General features: G+C 46.1%; 1 protein-coding gene across 8 annotated transcripts in view; it reads right to left on the minus strand.

The window, feature by feature from the left end:
* The window catches only part of BICRAL (BICRA like chromatin remodeling complex associated protein), a 2,181,199-nt gene that overhangs the window by 1,123,396 nt on the left and 1,034,696 nt on the right, over positions 1-23,107 (minus strand). For all 8 annotated transcript variants that reach the window (XM_069608491.1, XM_069608492.1, XM_069608494.1 and 5 more), the window contains one exon: positions 14,342-14,450. In XM_069608491.1, coding sequence (XP_069464592.1) covers positions 14,342-14,450 — 109 coding nt within the window. The remainder of the gene's footprint in view (positions 1-14,341; positions 14,451-23,107) is intronic.

Raw genomic sequence — 23,107 nt, forward strand, 5'->3', positions numbered from 1 at the left:
TGGTGCCAGGACTGATGTCCAACATGAGCCTGGCGCCAACGGCGCCAGGACAGAGTCCAAAGAGCCCCTATAAAGGGCCGCTGGGATTTTACCCGGGGGCGTGATGCCTGCTCCCGGGGGTGCTGGGCCTGGCCTGGTGCTCCGGGGGTAGGCATCATGACACCTGTGTGCATGTATTGTGCACTCCCCGTGTTTCATGTGACATCAGGCTCACCTTCGGCTGCTCGTGCTGTTGTTTGTGTATGGATGGTGCTGCCTGGTGGAATAATGCTGTTGAATTGCTCATGTGTGTGAGTTGAAATGACATGTGTGTTGGGGAGTGTGATGCCATGTCTGAAGTTTGACACTGACACTCATGTACAACTGTCATGGGTGTATCAGTCCATTGTCCAGTGCCCTGATGCCTGTGTTCTATCTCTCCCTGTCTGCAGCATCAACTGAAGAAGAGGGCGGAGAGGTTGCTGTGGAGCAGAGCGGTAGGGATCGCACCACCAGCCGGAGACGCAAGGCCCGGCTCCCCTCCCAGGTTGCCATCTTGTCGGGGAGTGAGGAGTCTGGTGCGGCGTCCCAGGCCGCAGCTGCCAAGGGTAGGTCCAAGAGGCAGAGGTGGACTCCTCGGCAGCAGAAGGGACAGCTGAGACCCCACAGGGTCCGATGGAGGAAGATGGCACGGAGTCATCCAGGTTGGTGGAGGGTTTGGTGAAGGACGAGGCCGTGGAAGGGACACACACGAGGTCTGGAGGTGGGGATTCCACTGGTGCTAGTGGTGCAGTGCAGGGGCAGGGACAGGAGGCAGCACAGGCCACGGCGGAGGTGCCTGTGTGTAATCCTGTCCCCGATCCTGTGACTGCATCATCCCGCACCAGCAGGGATGCCTACGTCCAGACCCGTTTTCAGGGAGGGGATCCGCTTACAACAACTGGCCTTCCTCTCCCTGCAGACGTGGCTATCCAGGACAGGGTTGAGCCTGTCCTGAGTGGGATGGCGTTGCGTCAATGGGGCATGCAAGATGACCTGCAGTGTTTTTGTGAAGACACTGCACGTCATCTCGAATGCCTCGTTGACGGCGTTGACCTACTGGGACTGGTCACCAGGGCTGGATTCCTCCATTTGCTGGACCCTGTTCCGACCCCCTCCTCACCTGAACACCCTACGCGCCAGTCGTCCTCCATGCCATCTTCCCACCCATGTATCACCTGGGTACCCTGTGGAGCTGCCTCTGACCCAGCGGCCAGGCCGGTGGGGGACACATCCCTGCCACAGTCGGGAGTCAAACGTCCAGCAGGGGTGGCCACCACGACAACTGCACCCCAGCCAGAGGAGGACATGCAGGCAGCAAGAGCAGGGGCACAGGCACAGCAGCAGCAGCAACAAGGTGGGAGCCATGATTGCTCAGGGCCATCAACATCAGAGGGGCAGGCATCGGCCAGAGGGCAGGAGGACCCAGGATTACAAGTGTCTTCCGTGTGGCAGCGGTTGGGCCACGCCATAGATGCGGAGCGGCAGCGGGCGGAAGAGGCACGGCTCACAATGGTCAGGGCGGAGAACTCCATGTGGAGGGCACTGAGGCGGGCTGAGTGCCTCGAGGCAATTCGCAGGGAGTTGGAGGTCAACATGTCATCGTCCCTGCGAACCCTCAGGTCCATGGAAGTGGAGCGCCTCCAGGACATTGAGCGGGAGTTCGATGATGCCCTGGCCCGGGACATCAAAAAGTGAGCCGTCAGACTAGCCCATTGCCATTGTAAATAGTTTTTAGTGTTAGGTTTTATTTTCATTTTCCTTTGATTTGGGGTGATTGGACTATGCCCCACACATTGGTATATAGTTTTTTTCTTAGGTAGTTTGTTAGATAGGTTTCATTTCTTTTGTTGGGCTCATGGACCCTTGGCAATGGATTGTACATAGTTGGAAAATTGATTTATTTGAACTTTTCATTTGGATTTGAACATGGATTGATGGATTTTTCTTTTTGACAATGGATTGTACATAGTTGGACAATGGATTAATTTGTACTTTTTCTTTGGATTTCACCATGGATTAATGGATTTTTCTTTTTACGTTTCCTTTGGATTTGCTTTGGTGGAGGGATTGGGTTCATGCATGTGAAAATGTGGGTTTACGCAATCAATGCCAACCAGTGTGTGTGTGTGACGGACATGTGTTGATGTACATAGTTGACTTTTGGTTTGTGTCTGTCAGTGTGGGGTGGATTGGGAAATCATTGCGTCTCAAGACTGGGGTGGCGTGCTGTGGTATTTTGGTGTAGAAGTGGGCCATGATTGTGCATCTTTATGTCATGTAGGGGGGGACATGAGTGGGGGCCTGCTGGCAGGTGCCCCTCACTGCTGGGGGGTGGGGGTGCAGGGGGACATGAGTGGGACATGAGTGGGGGCCTCATGGCAGTTGCCCATCAATGCTGGGGGTGCAGGGGGACATGAGTAGGACATGAGTGGGGGCCTGCTGGCAGGTGCCCTTCACAGCTGTGGGGTGGGGGTGCAGGGGGACATGAGTGGGACATGAGTGGGGCCTGCTGGCAGGTGCCCCTCAATACTGGGGGTGGGGGTGCAGGGGGACATGAGTGGGACATGAGTGGGGGCCTGCTGGCAGGTGCCCCTCACTGCTGGGGGTGGGGGTGCAGGGGGACATGAGTGGGGGCCTGCTGGCAGGTGCCCCTCACTGCTGGGAGGTGGGGGTGCAGGGGGACATGAGTGGGACATGAGTTGGGGCCTGCTGGCAGGTGCCCCTCACTGCTGGGGGGGGTGGGGGTGCAGGGGGACACGAGTGGGGGCCTGCTGGCAGGTGCCCCTCACTGCTGGGGGGTGGAGGTGCAGGGGGACATGAGTGGGACATGAGTGGGGGCCTGCTGGCAAGTGCCCCTCACTGCTGGGGGGTGGGGGTGCAGGGAGACATGAGTGGGACATGAGTGGGGGCCTGCTGGCAGGTGCCCGTCAATGCTGGGGGGTGGAGGTGCAGGGGGGCATGAGTGGGGGCCTGCTGGCAGGTGCCCCTCAATGCTGGGGGGTGGGGGTGGAGGGGGATATGAGTGGGACATGAGTGGGGGCCTGCTGGCAGGTGCACCTCAATGCTGGGGGGTGGGGGTGCAGGGGGACATGAGTGGGATATGAGTGGGGGCCTGCTGGCAAGTGCCCCTCACTGCTAGGGGGTGGGGGTGCAGGGGGACATGAGTGGGGGCCTGCTGGCAGGTGCCCCTCAATGCTGGGTGGGTGGAGGTGCAGGGGGACATGAGTGGGACATGAGTGGGGGCCTGCTGGCAGGTGCCCCTCAATGCTGGGTGGGTGAGGGTGCAGGGGGACATGAGTTGCTGATCACTAGTGCAAGGTGACATGTGGCCTGGCTGGGGGGCATGCCCATGGTGGATGGGCTGGATGCGGGACATGACCAGGGGTGCAGGGTAGTCCCCTGTGGTGTGGGCTGCCTGCAGGGCCCGTGGAGGGGGTTGAGGGCACACCTGGGAGGACCCACACTGCCAATTCACGTGTGGGACTCCCCACGCACCCCACTGGATACACGTACCCCGCTCTGACTGTGAAATTGCGTGTGAAACTTCCTGCGCACCCCCGAAATACACGTACCCCGCTCGCACAGGGCCTACCGCGTGTGAAACTCCCCCCGTACCACCCAAATACACATACCCGGCTCGTACAGGCCCAATCGCGTGTGAAACTCCCCGCGAACCCCAGTAATACACATACCCCGCTCGCACAGGGCCAATCGCGTCTGAAACTTCCTGCGCACCCCCGAAATACACGTACCCCGCTCGCACAGGGCCAATCGCGAATGAAACTTCCCGTGCACCCCCGAAATACACGTACCCCGCTCGCACAGGGCCAATCGCGAGTGAAACTTCCCGCGCACCCCCGAAATACACATACTCCGCTCGCACCGGGGCTACCATGTGTGAAACTCCCTGCGTACCACCCAAATACACATACCCTGCTCGCACAGGGCCAATCGCGTGTGAAACTCCCCGCGAACCCCAGTAATACACGTACCCCGCTCGCACAGGGCCAATCGCGTGTGAAACTTCCCGCGCACCACCGAAATCCACGTACCCGCTCGCACAGGGCCTACCGCGTGTGAAACTTCCTGCGCACCCCCGAAATACACATCTCCGCTCGCACAGGGCCTACCGCGTGTGAAACTCCCCGTGCACCACCCAAATACACGTACCCTGCTCGCACAGGGCCAATCACATGTGAAACTCCCCACAAACCCCAGTAATACACGTACCCCGCTCGCACAGGCCCTACCGCGTGTGAAACTCTCCGTGAACCCACTCGCACAGGCCCTACCGTGTGTGATAATTCCAGCCCACCCCAGGAATACACGTTCCCCGCTCGGCGTTTGCTGTGTAGCGGCCCTGTAAGCTGGTCCAGGGTCAGCGCAGCCCTTTGCGCTGGATTGGGGAGTTTGATGGCTTTTTCTTGCGCGAGGGGTATTCTTGGGGGCGTAACTGGCGCTGCGGGATGTTCTCTGCGCCAGGGCTCTTTTTGCCTTGGGAATTCCATGAATACGCGGTGCGCCAGAATGCTGTTTAGCGCACACGGCTGGCGCACGCTGGCGCACGATCCCTCTCTGCGCTTCTCACGTGTGCTGCCTCTGCGCTGAAATCTATGAATTACCCCCATAATTGTTTGACACCATCCCCTCTATTTTCCACTGCTTAAACTCTATCCTCTATAATCTATTAATCTACCAGCATGTGACTGGAGTGTTTCGATAAGGACTGCTTGCTGCAGTTGTGCATGCTTTACTAAAAACCACTGTAGTGGGCAGTCCTGGCATCTGACGTAGAATATCTGTTGCCAAGCGGTAGCTTTTCAGTTGTCAGCAGAGGTGCTTTATTAAGACGATGGACGTTCGTATATGCTTCAATAGTGGAAGCTTGACCCAGGTTTTACATTTAAAAAAATATATTTATTGCATATATAGTATGAATTATAGCTTACCCTAGACAAATACAGTAAAAATGTATAAAAAAAATCAACCCTACATAATTATTGAATGAGATTACATAAACACCAAAGTAAAACACTTCATCAGTCCTTCCAATAAAAACATATACAAAGCCTATAATATTAATATAAATTCATTACAAAATGCAATTTCATAGATACCATTATACCATTATTTAAACAAAATGAGCTACATTTCCAATACATTATACCATTACACTTTACTTAAAATTGGGAATCATGCCATATGGAACATAACAGACCCAGTTTGAGTCATTATAATGTTTTAAAATTCAAAGAAAGGGCTACAAATTTACCATAAAAATCATATTCAAACAAGGGGAATCATGTCAGGAGAGATGAGAATTAATCAATGTGTAGTTTATCCCAATATCTATATATTTTAAATTGCAGAAATGCTACAAGAGCAATAATTACAGATATCTGAGAGCCATTCATCAACCTGACCCATACACCTGTATTAATCACTGATGACACGGAGTGAACACATTTCCCCAAGGTAATTCACTCTCTTTGTCGCCATGGTACGACATTCCATAACAACATGATATATAGTTTCAAGGCACTTAGTCTCACATAATCTACATGCTCGGACATCCTTTGTAAGCTTCAGACGGGGTCCAATTACCTCTAATGCAGGTAGACAATTCATTCGAAATGTCATGTTCCACAATCCAAGTTTATACGAAGGGCATTTCCTTAAATACATTTGCATACCCTTTTTCACTGTGTACCAATGTGAATTATCTTTATATAATTTCAAACTAAGTAATTTGTTTCCGTCCTCCACCATGTCTTGAAATTGCAGCCGTTTTTTAATTAACGATGAAGCAAAATTTCCAACTCAGACATAAACACTGCGCATCTTTTGCTAAACTTATGCATGGAATTATTACCACTTAGCACTCATAGACCTACCCAACTGGGAACAAAGACTGGAACTTGTCCCTTGTATCAATTGTATGCATAAGCCCACATTTCTCTCTTTATAAATGGACCACTATGAATATATGCCTAATTCTAGTCTAATCACACTGATGGAAACCGTCAATGGAATGTTCAATACTGCCCTCCAAATTTTCCCTTACAATTTGTCAAACCATTTACGGTTGACAAACGCCATCAACTCTACCCCATATAAAACCATAGAGGTCATTTTTAGCCGATAACATTCTACCAGAGGGATTCTTGTAAAAAAACAGTACTTGCGAAATACAACTTTCAAAGATGGAATGTTTTAGATACATAACACTAGGGATAAAGTTAATGTTCATGTTTAATACTATACTGTTGTGAGAATGGATATGGATTGGACAGCACACTCCATTCCATTCTAGAACCAAGATTGGTTTAGAAGGTTTAGATATAAAAAAGAAACTGTTTATTAAGTAGCAGCAGGTTGGGTCTGCTTTAGCTTTGAAACTTGATTGAAAATGAATATAAATAAATGCTTTTCCAAGTACCTGCAGGCTCACGCGTCCTCCATTTAATACTGGTGACGATCTGTGACGAGCAGCAGTGAGCCCTTTTACAGGAAGAGCAGAAAGCATTAGCGCAAACCAGTTGCTGAAACCAGTGGGGCTCCAGGCGAGGTGTAGCGGAGGCCCAACCGCAGGAGCACAAGAGTTGCTAAAGACAGCAGGGCTTCAGGTGAGGTGTAGCGGGGGCCGACCACGAGCACAGAGGCCCCCGGCATCCCGCTGGGTGCAGCGGAGCAGCTGGGAAAACGAGTGGTGGCCCTGGAATGGATTGACGGACAAGCGCAGTCACAGCTGACAGAAGGTACTTGTTAGATTCTCTCTTGCCGGTGTGCCGGCGGAAGAGAGAATGCACAAGGCCCCGCGTGGAAGGCCGGGCTGGGGAGAGCAATGACACACACAAACACGCGTAGTAATGGTTGTGCCCGGAACTGCCTCGCTCGTGGGAAGCGGGCCCTTTATTTATCCGTGCCTTATGCCACTGCGCTCGCGGGACGCAAGGCGTACTTAACAGTACTGTGAGGCGGCAGACCATATAGCAAGCAACAAGCAGTGTTTTGCCCAACACATAGTGTGCAGGGAATGTGGCAGAAAGGGCCACGTCGCTCGCTGTTGCAGGCATTGGAATAAGCCAGGGAGCATCACGGCAGTACAGGACAGTGCAAGCTACTGGCAGCATGCTGGTATCAGCGAGGAAGAACGAGACTTGTGTGGTGAATGCCATACATGCGAGGCCAAGAAGGGTAAAACCTCATGCAAACATTAGTGTGAACCTTGTAACTGTTGACTTATTGATAGATGGAAGACGGATTATACCCTGGTTTTGTGGATTGTGACTTGTGATTCCCATTGTGTGTACTCATTGTGGACCCTCACCTCTTGAGACTTAGCCTAGACCTATCGTCAGTGCTACCTTGAAATGGCTTGGCTACAGCTCCCCAGAGTTGTCCCTGTCACAATATAGGTTGGCCTTCTATACATCTGTCTCCCAGGCCAAAGTATAGAAAATCAGTCCTAAACCCCATTTGTCCCTGGAGATGTTGCGCCACTTGTGGACAAATTGTGAAAGCCGGCCTCCCACTGGGGTGCTGAAATGGGGGCTCGGGACCCGATCCTGGTCAGGCTTCATTATCGCAGCTTGGGGACATTGATGCTGGGTGCATCCCCTGCAGGCCTAGGAATGCCCTTGATGGGCGTCCTGTGTGCTGGAGTGTGATGGCTGGCGTTAGGACGGGCTAAGAACCTTTAAAGTTCAAGTGACCGTCCCTCTTGAGGACCGGGATTTCTGCCTACACTGTTGAATCAAGGCCATACAGCGAGCTGTCTCTGTGTCAGTTTTGATGGCTAGGAGGGATTCGTCAACTGCCTTGCCGAATAGGTTCTCCCTGTCGAAAGGCATGTCAGCAACTTTGGCCAAGCACATCCTGCCTGAAGTTGGTCGCCTTGAGCCAACCTTGATGGTGCAGGGCGATGGCATTTCCCATCTCTCTGTAACCAAAGTCAGTGATGTCCAGGGCGACAGTCATTGCATGGTCTGATGCTACCTTGCCCTCTTGAGAAATGGCCATGGCCTCTGCTTTCATGCCGTTCGGCAGAAAATCGAGAATCAGGCTCATTTTGTTCCAGAGTTCACTGTCATAACGGGCGAGGATGTCCAGGGTGTTGGCGGCCTTAATTGTAGACGCTGCAGTACTAGTGATGCTCTTGCCTGCTGCATCCAGGTTCTCTCCCACCTGGTCAGGTGGGACTGAGCAAGAGGATGCTGGGTTCAAAGACCTCTTTCTAGCAGAGGGTAACACCAATGAGTCAGGCATGGGGTGAGCTCTCAGGTATTTTGGGGCCATGTCTAGGACCCTGTACTTCTTTTCCAGCCTTTCCTTCTTAGCAGGAGCAAAAGAAGGACTTCCCATCGCTACCCAACTACCCAACCGTCATTCCCTATGTCGTCCAGCAGCAGGACTGAGACTATGGTCTCCCTGGAGGATTTGCGACATTGAAACAAGAATCCCTCCTTCTCTTCTGGGACCCGGTTGAAGAACTTAGCAGCCTGGGACACCATCGCCTGAAAAGAACCAACCTCATGTGGAGGTGAGTCACTAGATGGCAGATTTACATCAGGTGGCTAACCATCTGCTGGGACGTAGTCCTGGTACTCTTCCGTTCCCTGAGTACCATCGTTATCAGTGTTTGTTTCAGACCAAGTTCGGTCCTGCCCCCAATGACAGAGGGCCGTGCAATAGGTGCCAGTTGCGGGACTTGTAGCACCTGCAGAGCAGGTCTTGATGGACTCAGCATAGGGCCTGGGCTTCGGATGACCGGGACCCCAAGGGCCATTGGCAGTAGGAGTTGCTGAATCTCCGATACCAGAGTGTGGAGAGTTGTTAAAATGTCCAAGGAGACATCCGTTGGAAATGAAGGTATCTGAATCAGAGCTTGAGGCCAGGGACTCACAGGGCGAGCTGGTTGAACTGGTTGTGCAGATTCCAGAGCTGGCGGCGAGACGTGATCACCAAGCCCCTCATCAGTGTTTGGGCAGACGTCTTCCGAAGATTTCTCCTACTCCTTTTCCTCTTCAGAGAGGGTGGAGAGATGAATCCCAGAACAGAGGAGGCTTCCCTGGGAAGTCCCACAGGGGATGTGGTCTTCAGCAGAGGAACCCTGGTGGGCTTTGGTAGAAAGGGGAGTGCCGCCAGCAACTCCTTATCCAGGCTGGTGCCTCTAGGGAGAGTGGCTATCACAGGCGCACCCGTAGCAGTTAGAACCCTACCCGCTGACCCACTCTGGGCTGACAGAGACCTTGGAGACAATTCCCCCCTGGACGCACCCATAGTAATGGTAGACACAATAAATGTAGTCGTGGACAAGGCCGTATATGGGACGGATGCTGGTTATGCCTGCCTGGCGGACGATGTCGACGGTGTTCCTGTCGAAGATGTTGACGGTGTTCCTATCGAAGATGTCGTCTACAGAGTCTTCGCTGACAATGATGTCTTGTCTGACGACAGCCTTGGGGTCATCGACAAGAACGATGAAAGCTTCGTCGACTGGACCTGCAACGATGGTGAAGGAGTGTGGACCTCCTGCCTTCTGAAGGGTATCAGGTATTAATATCGCCACATATATGGTCGCCGTAAATAATATCGCCGGGAAAATGTTGTGGCGATATTATTTGGGTGACCATATATATGGCGACAGGGGCAAAAAAAAAAAAATTTAAAAAAATTAAAAAATGGGGTTGCAGGGGTGTCCCCCGCATGTTCCATGCAATAATGTCGCCATAAAAAACGACCATTTTTCGGCGATATTTTTGCATGGCGATATTTTTATGGCGACATTATTACATGGAACCCTTCTGTAGACAGGGTCCCCTTTGTGCCCCTTGCCAATTCAGCTGACAGAGACACCGCAACCACGGTACTCTTTGACGATGGAGGCGGAGCATGCAACGACTTCTTCTTCTTTGGTGCCTTGTCATTGGAAGCGTCCTCGAAGGAACTGAACCTCTTGCCATGTAAAAGCAAGAGGAAATATCGAGGCTGAGTACCACAAAAGGAAATACACCAAACACAGGCTTATAAAGTTTCACAGATCTTTAATACTGCACAGTTTACAAAGAACAAATTCAGATAGCTATCTGGCCCTCAGTACATCACAGCGAATACCAGCCCTTCAGTCTGATAAGTGAGAGGTACTGGACATCTGGACATTCGTGCATTTATACAATTTCAGTAATGATGTCCAGCCCGTCTGCAAGTTAATAATCAGTGTCCTAGAGTTTGTGCCGAGTTCACTTATGGCTTATACAATAATATGCACACAGATTATCTTTGGTTTACATTCAAACAAGTTACAATGGCAACAGTGTATTCCAGGATTTGACAGAAAGCCGTGGCACATATCCCTTCACAATGCAGTTCAGCCAGTGTCCACGTTCGACATTTGCTTTGCATTGTCTTCGATGTATGTACGTGGATGAGGCTTATTGGTACAGATAATCCTAAAACCACCACAAGTCAGGCATGGGACAAGGTCTCTTACCCAGTCTAAATATTCGGCCTGCAGATAGTCTAAACATGAACTAGGTTCAAGGGTCGGGAAGGCTCGGTTACAAGTTAGAAACACAGTCCACCATTTTAGATCACAGAGTTACATTTGAACAGAAATCAAAATGGCAGATGATCCTAAAATGGCGGCAAAGTCGATCCAAAATTGGAACTTTTGAAACGTGGTTTTCTTCGCAGAGCGAATGGGTTTAGGCCAATATATATGAGAAAGGAGGCGCAATATGATTTCCCGTTTAACAGCGAGGGGAGTATGCTCTCTGGGCCTGCTAGCCCTGGGAGAGGCATGACTGTGCACCAATGCCGTTTCAGAGGCCTTACCTTCCTGAAGTCACGCCACCAACCGCCAATGGCGATCCTTCCTCATCTACGCGGATAAAGACTGGCAAATGGGATATCTTTACATGTCATGGTCCAGGTGCAGACAGTAGATGCACTTCTGATGATGGTCCTCCACACAGACGTTCTTCTGGCCCCATTTTGAAAATGCCTCGACATGGCACGTGCAGTAGGCCCAAAACCCAGCTTGCGGCCTCACACAACCCGATGATCCGATGGAAAGCGGGATCTCTACCGACAATGGATCCCTGTTACCGGCACGACACTACGGTGGCGGATGAAGAAAAAAAAGACGATTTATCTCAAAATAGACAAAATATCTCGAGCCATTCGAGGAACCATACTCAAGGACTCCCTACATGAAAACATGCAGTGAAAAGCTGAAGATGGTCACCAGGGGTGGAGTTAAGGAGGACCAATGTCATTGGCTGGGGCAGTATGACCCCAAATAACAGTAAGAGGCTATGCAAGCAAGAGGCAGTTTTTAACTTAAAGCTAGACTTTTTTATATATTACCAAGGATGCCCAGCCTTACGACAGGAATATTCAGAGCTTGTGAATCCATGCAAGACCCCATGCTGGAGAACATTGGGAAGCGTGGCCATGTGGCTGAAATGTATTACATTTGCAAACCTTCTTCAGTATAGAATCATTTAATATTAAATATAAAATAGAACACTACATACATCAATCACTACCCGAGTAATACAAGTATGTTATGCCTGTAGTCTACAATATGTAAAATAATTGATTAATATAGTATTCATAGAGTGCCCAAAACATATAATATAAATACATAAAGCAATGCATATGTATGAGTACAAATACATCATTACAAAATAAAAGTGTATTCATTTAATAAAGTATTACTTCATAATTGCAAACACATGTACAAATAATGGCATAAGTTTAAAATGACCAGTTTACGCTACATTTATATAAGTTTCTTAGACTGTCTGTGCATTTAGACCGGAGCATGTGCAGGGTCATCCTTATCCTGGGCAAATGCTAACATTCTGCTCAGGAACTAGACTGCTGTTGAACCCCAAATTAAGTGCCTGATGTCAGCCATTTCATCTTGACATTGAAAGCGTGAAGCTGTCCGAATCAGTGTATTGGCTTCAATGTGATGAGCATTTTAATGTTAGGCCATCGTTGTGAAAAATGAAATGGCATGTCCAGTGTTCAAACATACAAAACTTTTATCACCGATATGTGTGTCAAATATAATGTTCTGTGGTCATTATTATGTTCCCAAAATGCACATTCACTGGTGTTGTTTGTCACCTTCTCCGTTCACACAGTGATATTTCGAAAGAGTATAACAGGATCACTTCAAACTGTAATCGAGGAATGATAACCTTCTATCAGAAAATAGTATGGATATTCTAGGTTTTGATGATGTGCTTTGCTCAATAAACACGTGTAATATTCTTAATATGCCTATAGTGTATACACTCAATGATCATTAGGAAAAAAAAACACCAACATTTTAAGGAGACAGTTTACAATGTTAGCGCAATGAAATATCTACTATTTCAATATCAGCTACTGCAAGAAAACACAGCCCCAAACCCCTCAATATAGCTGTCTGTTTCCTCTGGTTGATGTCAGCAACGGCTGAAGTGGTGCTAGCAAATGCCACCTGACTATGTGACTCTCACCTACAAAGAAGGAGACAGACACATACAGGGAGACAGAGGGACACACGGAGAGGAGAATGCAGAGAGAGAGCGAGAGAGGGGTGTAGAGAGTGGGCTAGATCGGCATATAATAGGCCGGGTACTTCATGTACATACAAAATGTTAATAAAAATGAAAATATTAATAAAAATGAAAATACTTAGTAATTAGTGTATGAGGATAAGTTGGACACAGTGGGTAAATAAGAGTTTGCAATTATTTTAAAGTGGTTTTCTAAGTAATCCCCACTTTTACTAAAGTTATACAAGTTAGCAGATATGTAAAAAATGTTTTGATTAATAGCTTAAAACTATGAAATGGAAGTCTTAATTTAAAAATTCTATAAGATTTGTATGACAAAAACGATCAACTACGAAAACCTTGGCTCATTGTTTTATTTTGGCCATCTATATAGAGAAGAACCTTTTGGAGTGTATTTTCCAACAAATTCCATATGAAGGTGGCATTATTGGTTTGTGGACTATTAGCCCAAAAAAGCCCATGGGCCTCATTACGAGTATGGAGGCAGCCATGCCCTTAATAAGGGCAAGGCTGCCTCCATACCGGGCTCCAGTACCGGGTTCCTCCAATGAGGACTTACCGGGCTATTCCAACCTTCGAGGACCCGGTAAGTCCTCATTGGATAAACCCATCCCCATTTGAGCCCCCATAGGGCTCAATGGGAATGGGGATGGAGCTAATAACGGGCCCATTAATAACGGGCCCGTTATTAGCTCCTTGGTCCCCTCACAGGACCTGGAAAGGACGTCTGGTTTTACCAGACTTCTGTTCCGGGTCACGCTAGGGGACCTCGTAATCAGGCATCCCGTAATGAACGGTGCGGGTCCCGTACCGGCACCCTTCATTACGGAGCACAAGCCTCGTAATGAGGCCCCATGTCACACAATATTTTTCCAGCAAATGCTGCAATTTGTAATCTTGAAAAAACAATTATTTGTGGATGTGTTTCTACAAATTTCACAATACAAAAATGACACCTTTGACCAAGATAATTAAAATAATTAAATTTTGGGTACAATTTCACAATATCTGAAGAAGCTATGTGGCCCAATTGTGCAAATCTGTAACAGAAATATGCATATTTATGTATTTCAATTGTTAGGTGTTTTCTGTAGCGCTACATGTCACCTTTCCATCAATTCACACTGTCTGGCCTCCTGTCAATTGGCTGCTTTGTTTGTCTTATCAACTGATGAGTAATGTCTTATAGAGTTTGAAGGAGAGCAATCAGAGGAGTGATCAGTGGGGGTCCCATGGCAAAGAGGTAGGGTGGCCCCACAGTCTGTCATGTTATAGGTTCTAGGAGTTCCTAAAGTGACAAAGCAATGATTTATTTCCCATGCCTGAGAACAACGGGGAACACACATAGCACAAGCAGTAAGTGCCAATGCCAGAGATCTCCTAACCTGACAATATTGCCATGAGAATTACACCTGCTCAGCAGAGAGTAAATGGGCTGTGCATGTGTCTGCCAATACCCAGGCGAGATTAAAGTAAACCCTGTTCTACTCAGTCACTATATCTAGGTTCTATAGTCAGGAACAAAAGTAGAACTATGGACACTCTCAAACAAGAGTTGTATTTAATTGGACCAGTGGCTTCTTGAGGAGAAGGATCCCCTGGACAATGCTACCTGGACTTTGAGTCATGTTAGGAGGTTTATGGTAATATCAAACATGTTTCTTTGAATTGAGGAATGTGCAAATAACATACATTTGTGTTGCATTTAACAAAAGCAGAGATAAACCTAACATTGTCCTGACCTGAACATGATGGACTGCAGAGATGACTTGCCAACTGTGGTTGTCTTAACCCATCCTGTGTTTGCAATAACGAAACTGCTAAAGGCTGGCTCATAATATTTTTCTGAGGCTGAAACATCAAAAAAATGTAAAAGTCAATAATGCAATGGGCAGACGTACAATAGCTTGTAAAATAAGGTTTATAACAAGTTAATTATCAATAACAATGGTATACCTGTATTTATAACTGTGCCTATGTGTATCATCTCTAGTAATCCATGGAGGATCCTAGAATTTTTTTTACTTTAGTTTAAATCCGCTGCCACGTAAGACCCCATATTTGCTATCATGGCTAAAAAAAAGAACAGCCTATGGTAGTCATTTTCACTTTTGAAAAGGGAAACCACGTCTTGCAAAGCATGATGGGAGAGCTGGATATAACCTTTTATGATTATTACACCATAAAACCAATGCTACAAGTCAGTAATAGGGTCTCCATTGTGGGATACTCAAGTTAATTAAACACTCGCCAAGCAGATGCCTCAACATTCATGTTCAAATGGAAGAGAATTCAGGCTCAGCATGAGGGGCGTGCGGGACTGTCCCTTTACACACCACTTCTACACACCACTAGGCAATGAAAGAACTTCAAAAGGGCAAGTAGGAGAGAGCTTGAGAAGTGGTGGGAACACATTATGCTCATGGCTGTTCACGGCATGGGATGCATTACTGCGATAAGCATGTTGAAGCTACTAGTCATATATACAGAAAAGGATCAAGCCATTGTGGTAGGTCACAGATAGGAGACAGGAGACAGACCAAGTGACATATTGATAGACTGCTTCTTTACTCAAAATCAAATAATGCCTCCTCTAAACTCTATCTCTAAGGGGTGTCCCTGTTCTAAAAATCCAACAAGTGGGAAATTGTCAGAATGCCATACAATGAAAACTGTCCTTGGGCCAAACCTAACTAGCCTAGGAGCTATCCTACCACTATACAAAGAAACAACATGAATTTGAAGGACAACAGGTGCGGTTTCCCCCTTGAAATGTAATAGAGGTGGCTGGTTTTCCTACCTCTAATCATGAGTTCCACACTGTCTCTTCAGACTCGATACCAGTCTTTAAAGTTCAAAACAAGAGAGAATAAAGTTCTGTCTAACAGTGCTGGAAACCTTGTTAGGATGTTCGGAATCCCCGCCTGGCCTGGGGCTTTCCCCGCCTTACGGATATCCCTATCTGCACCCCCATGTGGGATATATGGTGTCTCAGTTCTTTGTGGGTTCAGTCTCTCGCAAACATTCATGTGTCTGTTTTACACTCTTTCCTGGGGTATTGGGATTCTCAGACCCTCATGGGTTTGTGGCTCACACAGCACTTCATGTGTCAATTGCATCACTCCCAGGTGGGGTGTTTGTCTTCTCAGCCCCTAACAGATTTATGGCTCTCCCAGTACTTTTTGTGTCAAGTGTTTCCACCCTGGATGGGCTATTTGTATTGTCAGCCCTTAATAGGCTTATGGCTCTCACATCTCCTTGGATAGCAAGTGCTTAGGAGCCCCGGGTGAGATATTTGGATTTTCAGCAACTTGTGGGCTTATGGCTCTCACAGCCCCTATTATGCCAATTGCTTTACCACATCATGGAGCATTGGACACGTTAGTCCGACCGGGGCTCTATTGTGGCCTCACCACCCCCCACCCATGTGAGGGTTGCATTTGCATACATTTCCTCCAGCACCGACGCTCCTCTGGGGCTTCTGTGTCTTGGTCTGATGGGGTTCTGTGATGCGAACCTGGTGTCGATGTACGCGGTTGTACTCTTATCAGCGCTTCTTCCCAATCTGGAGGCACCACGTCTGGTAGTCGCTTCGGTGGACCGCTAACCCACTGCTTGTTGCTGGGTTCTTCTCTGCTTTACTTCGGCAGGACTGGCGTTCCCAGGTTCCTCGCCTTGCAGCTAGAAGTAGCATCCTGCGGGTTTCCCCGGCGCATGCCCACCATGCTGTTGGTGCTGTTCCTTTTCCTGTGAGGGAGGGACTCCCTTTGCTACACAGTAGCATAAGACAACCTTTCTTGCACTCCTGCTGTCACCCTTTATTGCAGTCCATGCTTCCTTGTATTTACCTTGCAAGCCAAATGGGTAAGAAACCAAATCACCCAGTCTTAAAGGGGTAATGCAGGGACCCCCAATTTAACAATATTGATTCCCTAAAGAATCCCTCCCGTTTTGGGACAAAAAAACTCACAGGATTGTACAGAAGGCCTATTAACTAATAGAATATAAATAATTAGTTTCCTCAGATTTCTATACTACATTTACATGAATGTGGACTTTTACAACACACATACCCATCGGCATAATCCATGTTTACTTGCACCATGGATTGGATTGAAAACGCCTGATAGTCCAGCATAACGCTTTCATTTGCTAAAAACCAAATTAAATCACAACATCCCTGCCTGTCTACATCTCTCTACCTGCGCTTCATTGAAAATAGATACCTTCCCTTACTCCATAGATATGTCACATTCAAGCCTTCTAGCTTACTCAATTTAAAAAATAGGCTACTTGACCCTCTTGCATGTAAATCGCTTGTAAAAAGGAAAATGTATGTTCAACGTGTACGTTTGCTAAATTTCCTACAGTGGTGTTTCTATTTCATTAATGTGAAAGATGTACATTTCTCATTTATAATGGACAACTGAAAGGCTGGAAACGGCTAGCGAATAATTGCCCTTTACCTTTTGTCTTGAGCAATTCAGAACCAATAACAGGATTCTGCTTGGTGGTGCCCCATGGAATGACTTTGATTACTTAATTTCTGTAGGTATGCACCCAGTGAGATGTCCTTTTGACTCCCAAAATACTTATTCTGTGCCAGATTTCTTCACACAGAGAAGGAGTGAGGATCTCCTGGTATACACACTAAATCAACTATTCTATCAAATATATAATTTCAGAAGCCCATACACTTTCCCCAATTTCTCAGGATGCACAATCAATTTATATAATCCAATCCTCAGCATTTGCAAATGACGGGGGCCAGGTTTAATCTATTTCGATTTATTGTATTGATCCCCTGAGGATTATTTCCCTTTATCTTTTACCTACATATGAATTTCTTTTGGCTGTCTCACAGCCAGCAAGATGGGGCCAGCTTCCCTCCACAGCCTGTCCGCTGTCTCTTCCACTCTTCCACTGAAGAAAGCCTAGGACATCAACTCCAGGTAGGCCTCACTTACAGTGCTCTGCTTGTAATCCAAAATAGGCCCTAAGGAAAGCAATCTATTCCATTATCCTTTCTGTTGTTATCAATTCTTCTTTCTCTCCTTCTTCCAATCATCAGTGAGGGAGTGAGCGAGCATCTGTTGCCAGAATCTATGGGTTTGAAGGTTTATAGAGCAGAAATCACAGGTGTGTATCATTTCACTAACCTAATTGATCAATGTATGTGAATGGACAGTGTTCCAAAAATGAGATCACATTAAACCAACCCCTCCATATTCATTGGTCACATTAATGAGGAAGACAGACTGATGGGAGTAACTTACAAACCCAGTTTCACTCCCATTTGATGTGATGTCATTTTAAAGATTTTGCCATTTAACAATTGTAACTTTCTACAACACCATATTCCACACATGTGATCATGTTGCTAACTGGTTTATCCGATTGCACTCACTCAGTAGAAATAAATGATGCTAGGATGATGTTGGCACGACATTCGATGTGCAAGCCACACATTTATTTCTTTTTTGCTGTGATACTTTTACCCACAAATTCCATTTCCAGATCAGAATAACGGGCTCTCCAGCACAGATGCTAGGATATATAAATCACTGGTGTGCGCCATTTCTCCGTGAAACTATACACATTTGCCGAATTTTAATAATTACCATAATATACAAATAATAGTTTTGTATTCAGCTAATAGGGCTTTTCAAGCTGAACATGTTTTAAATTAAATTACTAGGACCTTTGGTCAGAATTTACAATGTGATTTCCAATGCAATTAAAATGGCAAATTTTTTTCTTATTTACACAGTATTACATATATCCCCAGTTCCTGGCCTAAGACAGCCAAATTATACCAGTTCCTTGTGAAAACCAGGGAGCTGGGCCATTTATGACTGCAGTAACAGGTTTTGGTATTTACTTTTATGTGCAAATCTGTCAGGGCTCTTTGCGACACAGTCCCCCCTGCAGTGATTACAGCCACTCCCTATTACTTAAGGCAGAATTTCAGTCTTGACATGTGTTATGTATTTCCTCCTGGAAGCAGCGGGGCTGATGATAGAATCTGATTACGTGGTGGAGGGCCCACTATAGACCCCCTTTCAGACTATACTTAAAGAGTTTAGCCTAAGCTCAGAAACAGATGGGAGTTGTAAACGGGTGGCATTTGTTTTCATTGCAGGCAAAACCGGTACCCAAAACAAAAGCAAGTGTCCAAGCTTTGTAGCAGTCCAGCCCCAGGGCCTGAGTGTTATTTCCTTCTCTGGAAGTAAGTCACCCCCTCAGTCATGTTGGTGTGTTGCTCAGGGTTGTGGATTTAAATACCATATGATTCATAAGCCCAAAGCTGTTGCTTGATTCACAACATGTAACATTTTAAAAGTCCACTTTTTTCCAGGTTGTAATTGTCACCTAAAGCTGAACAACATTATAACTTTTTCTTAGTCATCAAAGTTGTTTCACAAAGACATATCTTCACTGTCTATGTGTGTTTCTTTATTCAAAGCTGATTTTCAGGCCTGTAAAGTGAAACAGACACAATGCAAGGCCCACATTTATTTTTTGCCTTTCCTGTGGCATGCTGAGCTTTTAATTTCAGATTGGACAGTTCTCTATTGTAATAAGAACTTGCCAGATTCTTTCTTTTACGCAACAATTTCTTTCTGTGCTTTGTGAAATAATGTAGATGGGCTGAAACCATTGCACATTTCCTTGCACACGTAATTGTTCAGGTGCTGTGACCAGACTGCAGCTAACATGTTTGTTTTTAAACTGGCGCTTTTATTTCTCTGCATACTTTTCATCAGTATACATTTCTCTACAGAGCCATCGCCCTTTCTCTTACTCATTGCAGCAGCAAAAGGGGAGGACAAGGTAATGTCTCTCTTTTTCGGGATTCTTTCTGGTCGACGTTGGATGAGTCTTTTGAAATAGTCTTTTAATATTTTTGGGGGATTAAAAGAGGGTTATCTTCTCTGGATCTTCTCCACTCTCCAATTTTTGTTGGAAGTATCGTTCCCCATCCCACAGGCCCTGTAAACAATTCTCAATTAGTGAACTACAAAGAGGGGTACAAAGGTTGGTTTAGTAACACATAGACAATTTATTTTACAAAAAAACAAGTACATTCCATCCTTTTTTTCATCCAGTCATTCTCTTGCACTCTAATTGTGTTACTTGCATGTTCATTTTTCTTGTTATTCCTTTTCATGTTCTCCAGGTTTTATTTTTCAGGACTTTTCTCAGCTCTAACTTCAGATGACACCTCAATCATTCTTAAGGCTGGTGGAGGATGACAGCTTTTCAGTTCATTGATATGGGCCAATTTTTGCTCGGATTTGGATCTTATAGGTGACAGGGAAGATCTTATTTATGATCTCAAATTCCCAGTGACAAGAAGGTAAAAACTTTGAATCCATGGCCCGGTTATTTTGAAAATTATATTATAAAGGTAAACACTGTCACCTACCTTGTGCTCCCGCTTTATTGTTTGAGGTCATATATGTCCTCATCCCTTCAGCAGACTTCTCCAGATTGAGTTGGGCATATACAAAGGCATACTGTAGGTGTTTCCTCAAATTCTCAATGTATCCATGAGTAGTTGAAGAATTTTTCAACGTCTGCACCTGAGTTTGGTTAAGCAGGTATTGAGGTAATACCATTTTTGTCAAGTCAGTAATTAAAATTGAGACATCTTGGTGGCAGAAGAAGATGTAGATCTCGGGTCCATCAGGACAAGCAGTAATCACAGATCCCAACTTGGTACAGAATCATCCACAATCTTCAAGATACTCTCAATTGTTTTGTTATATATTTCTACACACCCACTTGATGTTAGGCGGTAAGCAATGTGGAGTTTTCTTTACACTCTTAATATTTCCCACATCTTAGTCATCCCTTCACTGGTACAGTGAAATCTTCAGGATGGTTCAATATGAGTCCAGATGATTATTATTCAGAGAAGTGGTGGGAGACCCCTTCTTTTATAGGCAAAATTCCCCAGGTGATTGGACTAAAGATAGTCTGCTTTAGGGGTCCAATCCCTGCTCTTACAATGAGTAGACATTTCCCTTACAATGTCACACCAAACATGCTTTTGTAGAGGAGCAGGTGGATGCATTTTCTGTAACTCCCACCCCCTCACCGCTGTCATACTGGAATAGCAGGGGAAGGGCCCTGTGTGAGGTTCCATGTGTTATGCTTATACCTCATTCAGTGTATGAGAGACAATATGCACTCAGACAACTGTATCAAATGTACTCTCGCACTGAAAGTGTGGAAGGATGCCGCATGGAAGGATGTCAGCACGCAGCATTGGACATCATAGAGTGCTTTGTGAAACATGACATGGGCAGAGCGAAGTCATAATGAAGGTATATGAAGCCATGCTTGTCAGGAATACAGTGAAGAATTCCGATTCTGTTGTTCAAACATCAGGAAATAATGGCCCTCGTTCCCGTAATATTAGCATTCAGCCAAAATGTTTTTTGATGCGTAATGAACGCAGATGCCTTACATCACGTTTTACATTTTACTTTGCACGATTCCCAACTGCATCTGCAAGTAAACATTATGTCTCCTTTAAGAAACGATGGCAGTTGCCTTGGAGATTAGGACGCTCCCATTAACATAGCTACGAAGTCGCGTACTGCCGGTCATGTGAATGTCTTCTTAAGTTCCTCTTTGTTAATTCTCTGTGCTTCTGATTTTGTGAAGTTATGCTACCTTCGTCTCTCCTGATTTTCTGGTTTCCTGAATATTCTTGCTACGTTTCCTGGATTGATCTATATTCTTGTGCCCTTGTCTGCCTTGTTACCCACAACTCGCTGAACTGCCTGAACCATTTTTGACCTTGGATTGTCTTATGGAACTGCTACGCCTCCTCCTTGGACTGTCTTATTGCCCGAAACGTTGCCGACTCGGATTTTCCTCACGTTCTCTCTTTTGCCTACTCCTTCTGGATTGCTTTCACTGCCCACATTGGAAAAAAGACCTGGAAATCTAACAACGGACTGTTACGTGCTGATTTTCCGGAACGCTGAACTATCATCTGGATTCGACTGCTGATCATCACCATCAGCCTTAAGGTTTTACTCTACCTTCCCTACCGGTACGGACTAGAGACTGCCTTGGTACTCAATTGGGAAGCGTGGAGCATCCTCGTTCCGTCAGGTTGGACATAGTGGGACTTCCTGGCCATAGACGTTCGCGTTTCATCAGGAACAGCACATTTTCCCTGAATACCTTTTGGCTGATTGGATATTTAATTTGCTCCGTACTAAGAAGTGCTGAAACTGAATTTATGGTAAGGTCTTCTAAATTCTCCTTTTCTGCCTTTATCAGTATACTTGTCTGTTTCCTAGACTAATCAGACTTTATTCTATAACTCTATAGGTTCATCTCTCCATTTCTGGAAGAGGGCTCATATTATTTCGACCTCATATGATCCGTGTGTTTTTCCTAAGTGATCTTAGGTCAGTGTCTAGGAGTGTTCTTGTTTGATTTCCAGTTTTGCCATTGTTTGTCCATTAATCTTGGGTTTCCCTTGTAAGGTTAGATACATCACCGTCCAGTCCAGTTCCAATTGGTCCTGCATTCCGGTCCGGTTTCATCCTGCCTGCTGTCCAATCCGGTCTCCCAAAGAATAGACTCCTTTGTATTTGGTTTATATCCATACAGAGGGGTATATTGGTAGGCAGAATTTGTCGCCTACACTACGAGGGCAACATATCAAGACGGATTCTGACAATGCTGAAATGATATAAAAATACTGAAGAGTGACGATGTAACTGACGCGACAAGAGAAACATGTATGAAACGATAAAGTAATCATGAAAAGAAGAATAAAGTCACTTGCTGACCAATAAGTGTAAATATGCAGTAACTCAAGGTAGAAAAAATACATAGAAGCTTTCTATAGCGTAATATATAACGTGGGTAGGATGGCCATTATTGGAAAATGGACGCTGGCTCATGCAAAGATTCAGCTACCTCAGAACCAGACCAGGGTTGAAGAGTCAGGAGACGCTGGAAAAACAGCTTGTGTGCAAAACAAAGAGGAGTTGATGTTGGCTTGGGATCAAGGAGGCTACTTTTAAGGAATAGCTATAAACTAGAAAGGGAGGCAGACAGATGAGTCATGGACGTTAGACATATTTCTCTAAGATTAATGAAGAAGAAATCATTTACAAGAGTATTGAACAATTAAAAGTGCATATGTCTATACAAGGCTAAGAGAAGCAATGACACCCAGTATAATTAAATCAAATAGCAGTAAATAAGAGGCTGAAATGGACACATTTGTGGTCTCTTCACACGTAATTCAGAAGTCGAAAACAAGGGCTATTCATTAAGCCTCGAATGAAGATGGTGATGTGCTTTCACTCCCTTCAGTGTCGGAGAACAGAGAACAGGCTACAAGGTGAACTACAGACAGGAATCTTTGGCTCATGGCCGGAATGATGAGAGGTGATGGACTAATTGGGAGGGAAAGTAGGGAGTAATCTGACGTGATCCAAGCACCTGGGTTTCGGTTTCCTTACGTACTG

The sequence above is a fragment of the Ambystoma mexicanum genome, chromosome 4q (genome assembly GCF_040938575.1).
Source record: "Ambystoma mexicanum isolate Mex_15411 chromosome 4q, UKY_AmexF1_1, whole genome shotgun sequence".
Classification (NCBI taxonomy): Eukaryota; Metazoa; Chordata; class Amphibia; order Caudata; family Ambystomatidae; genus Ambystoma; species Ambystoma mexicanum.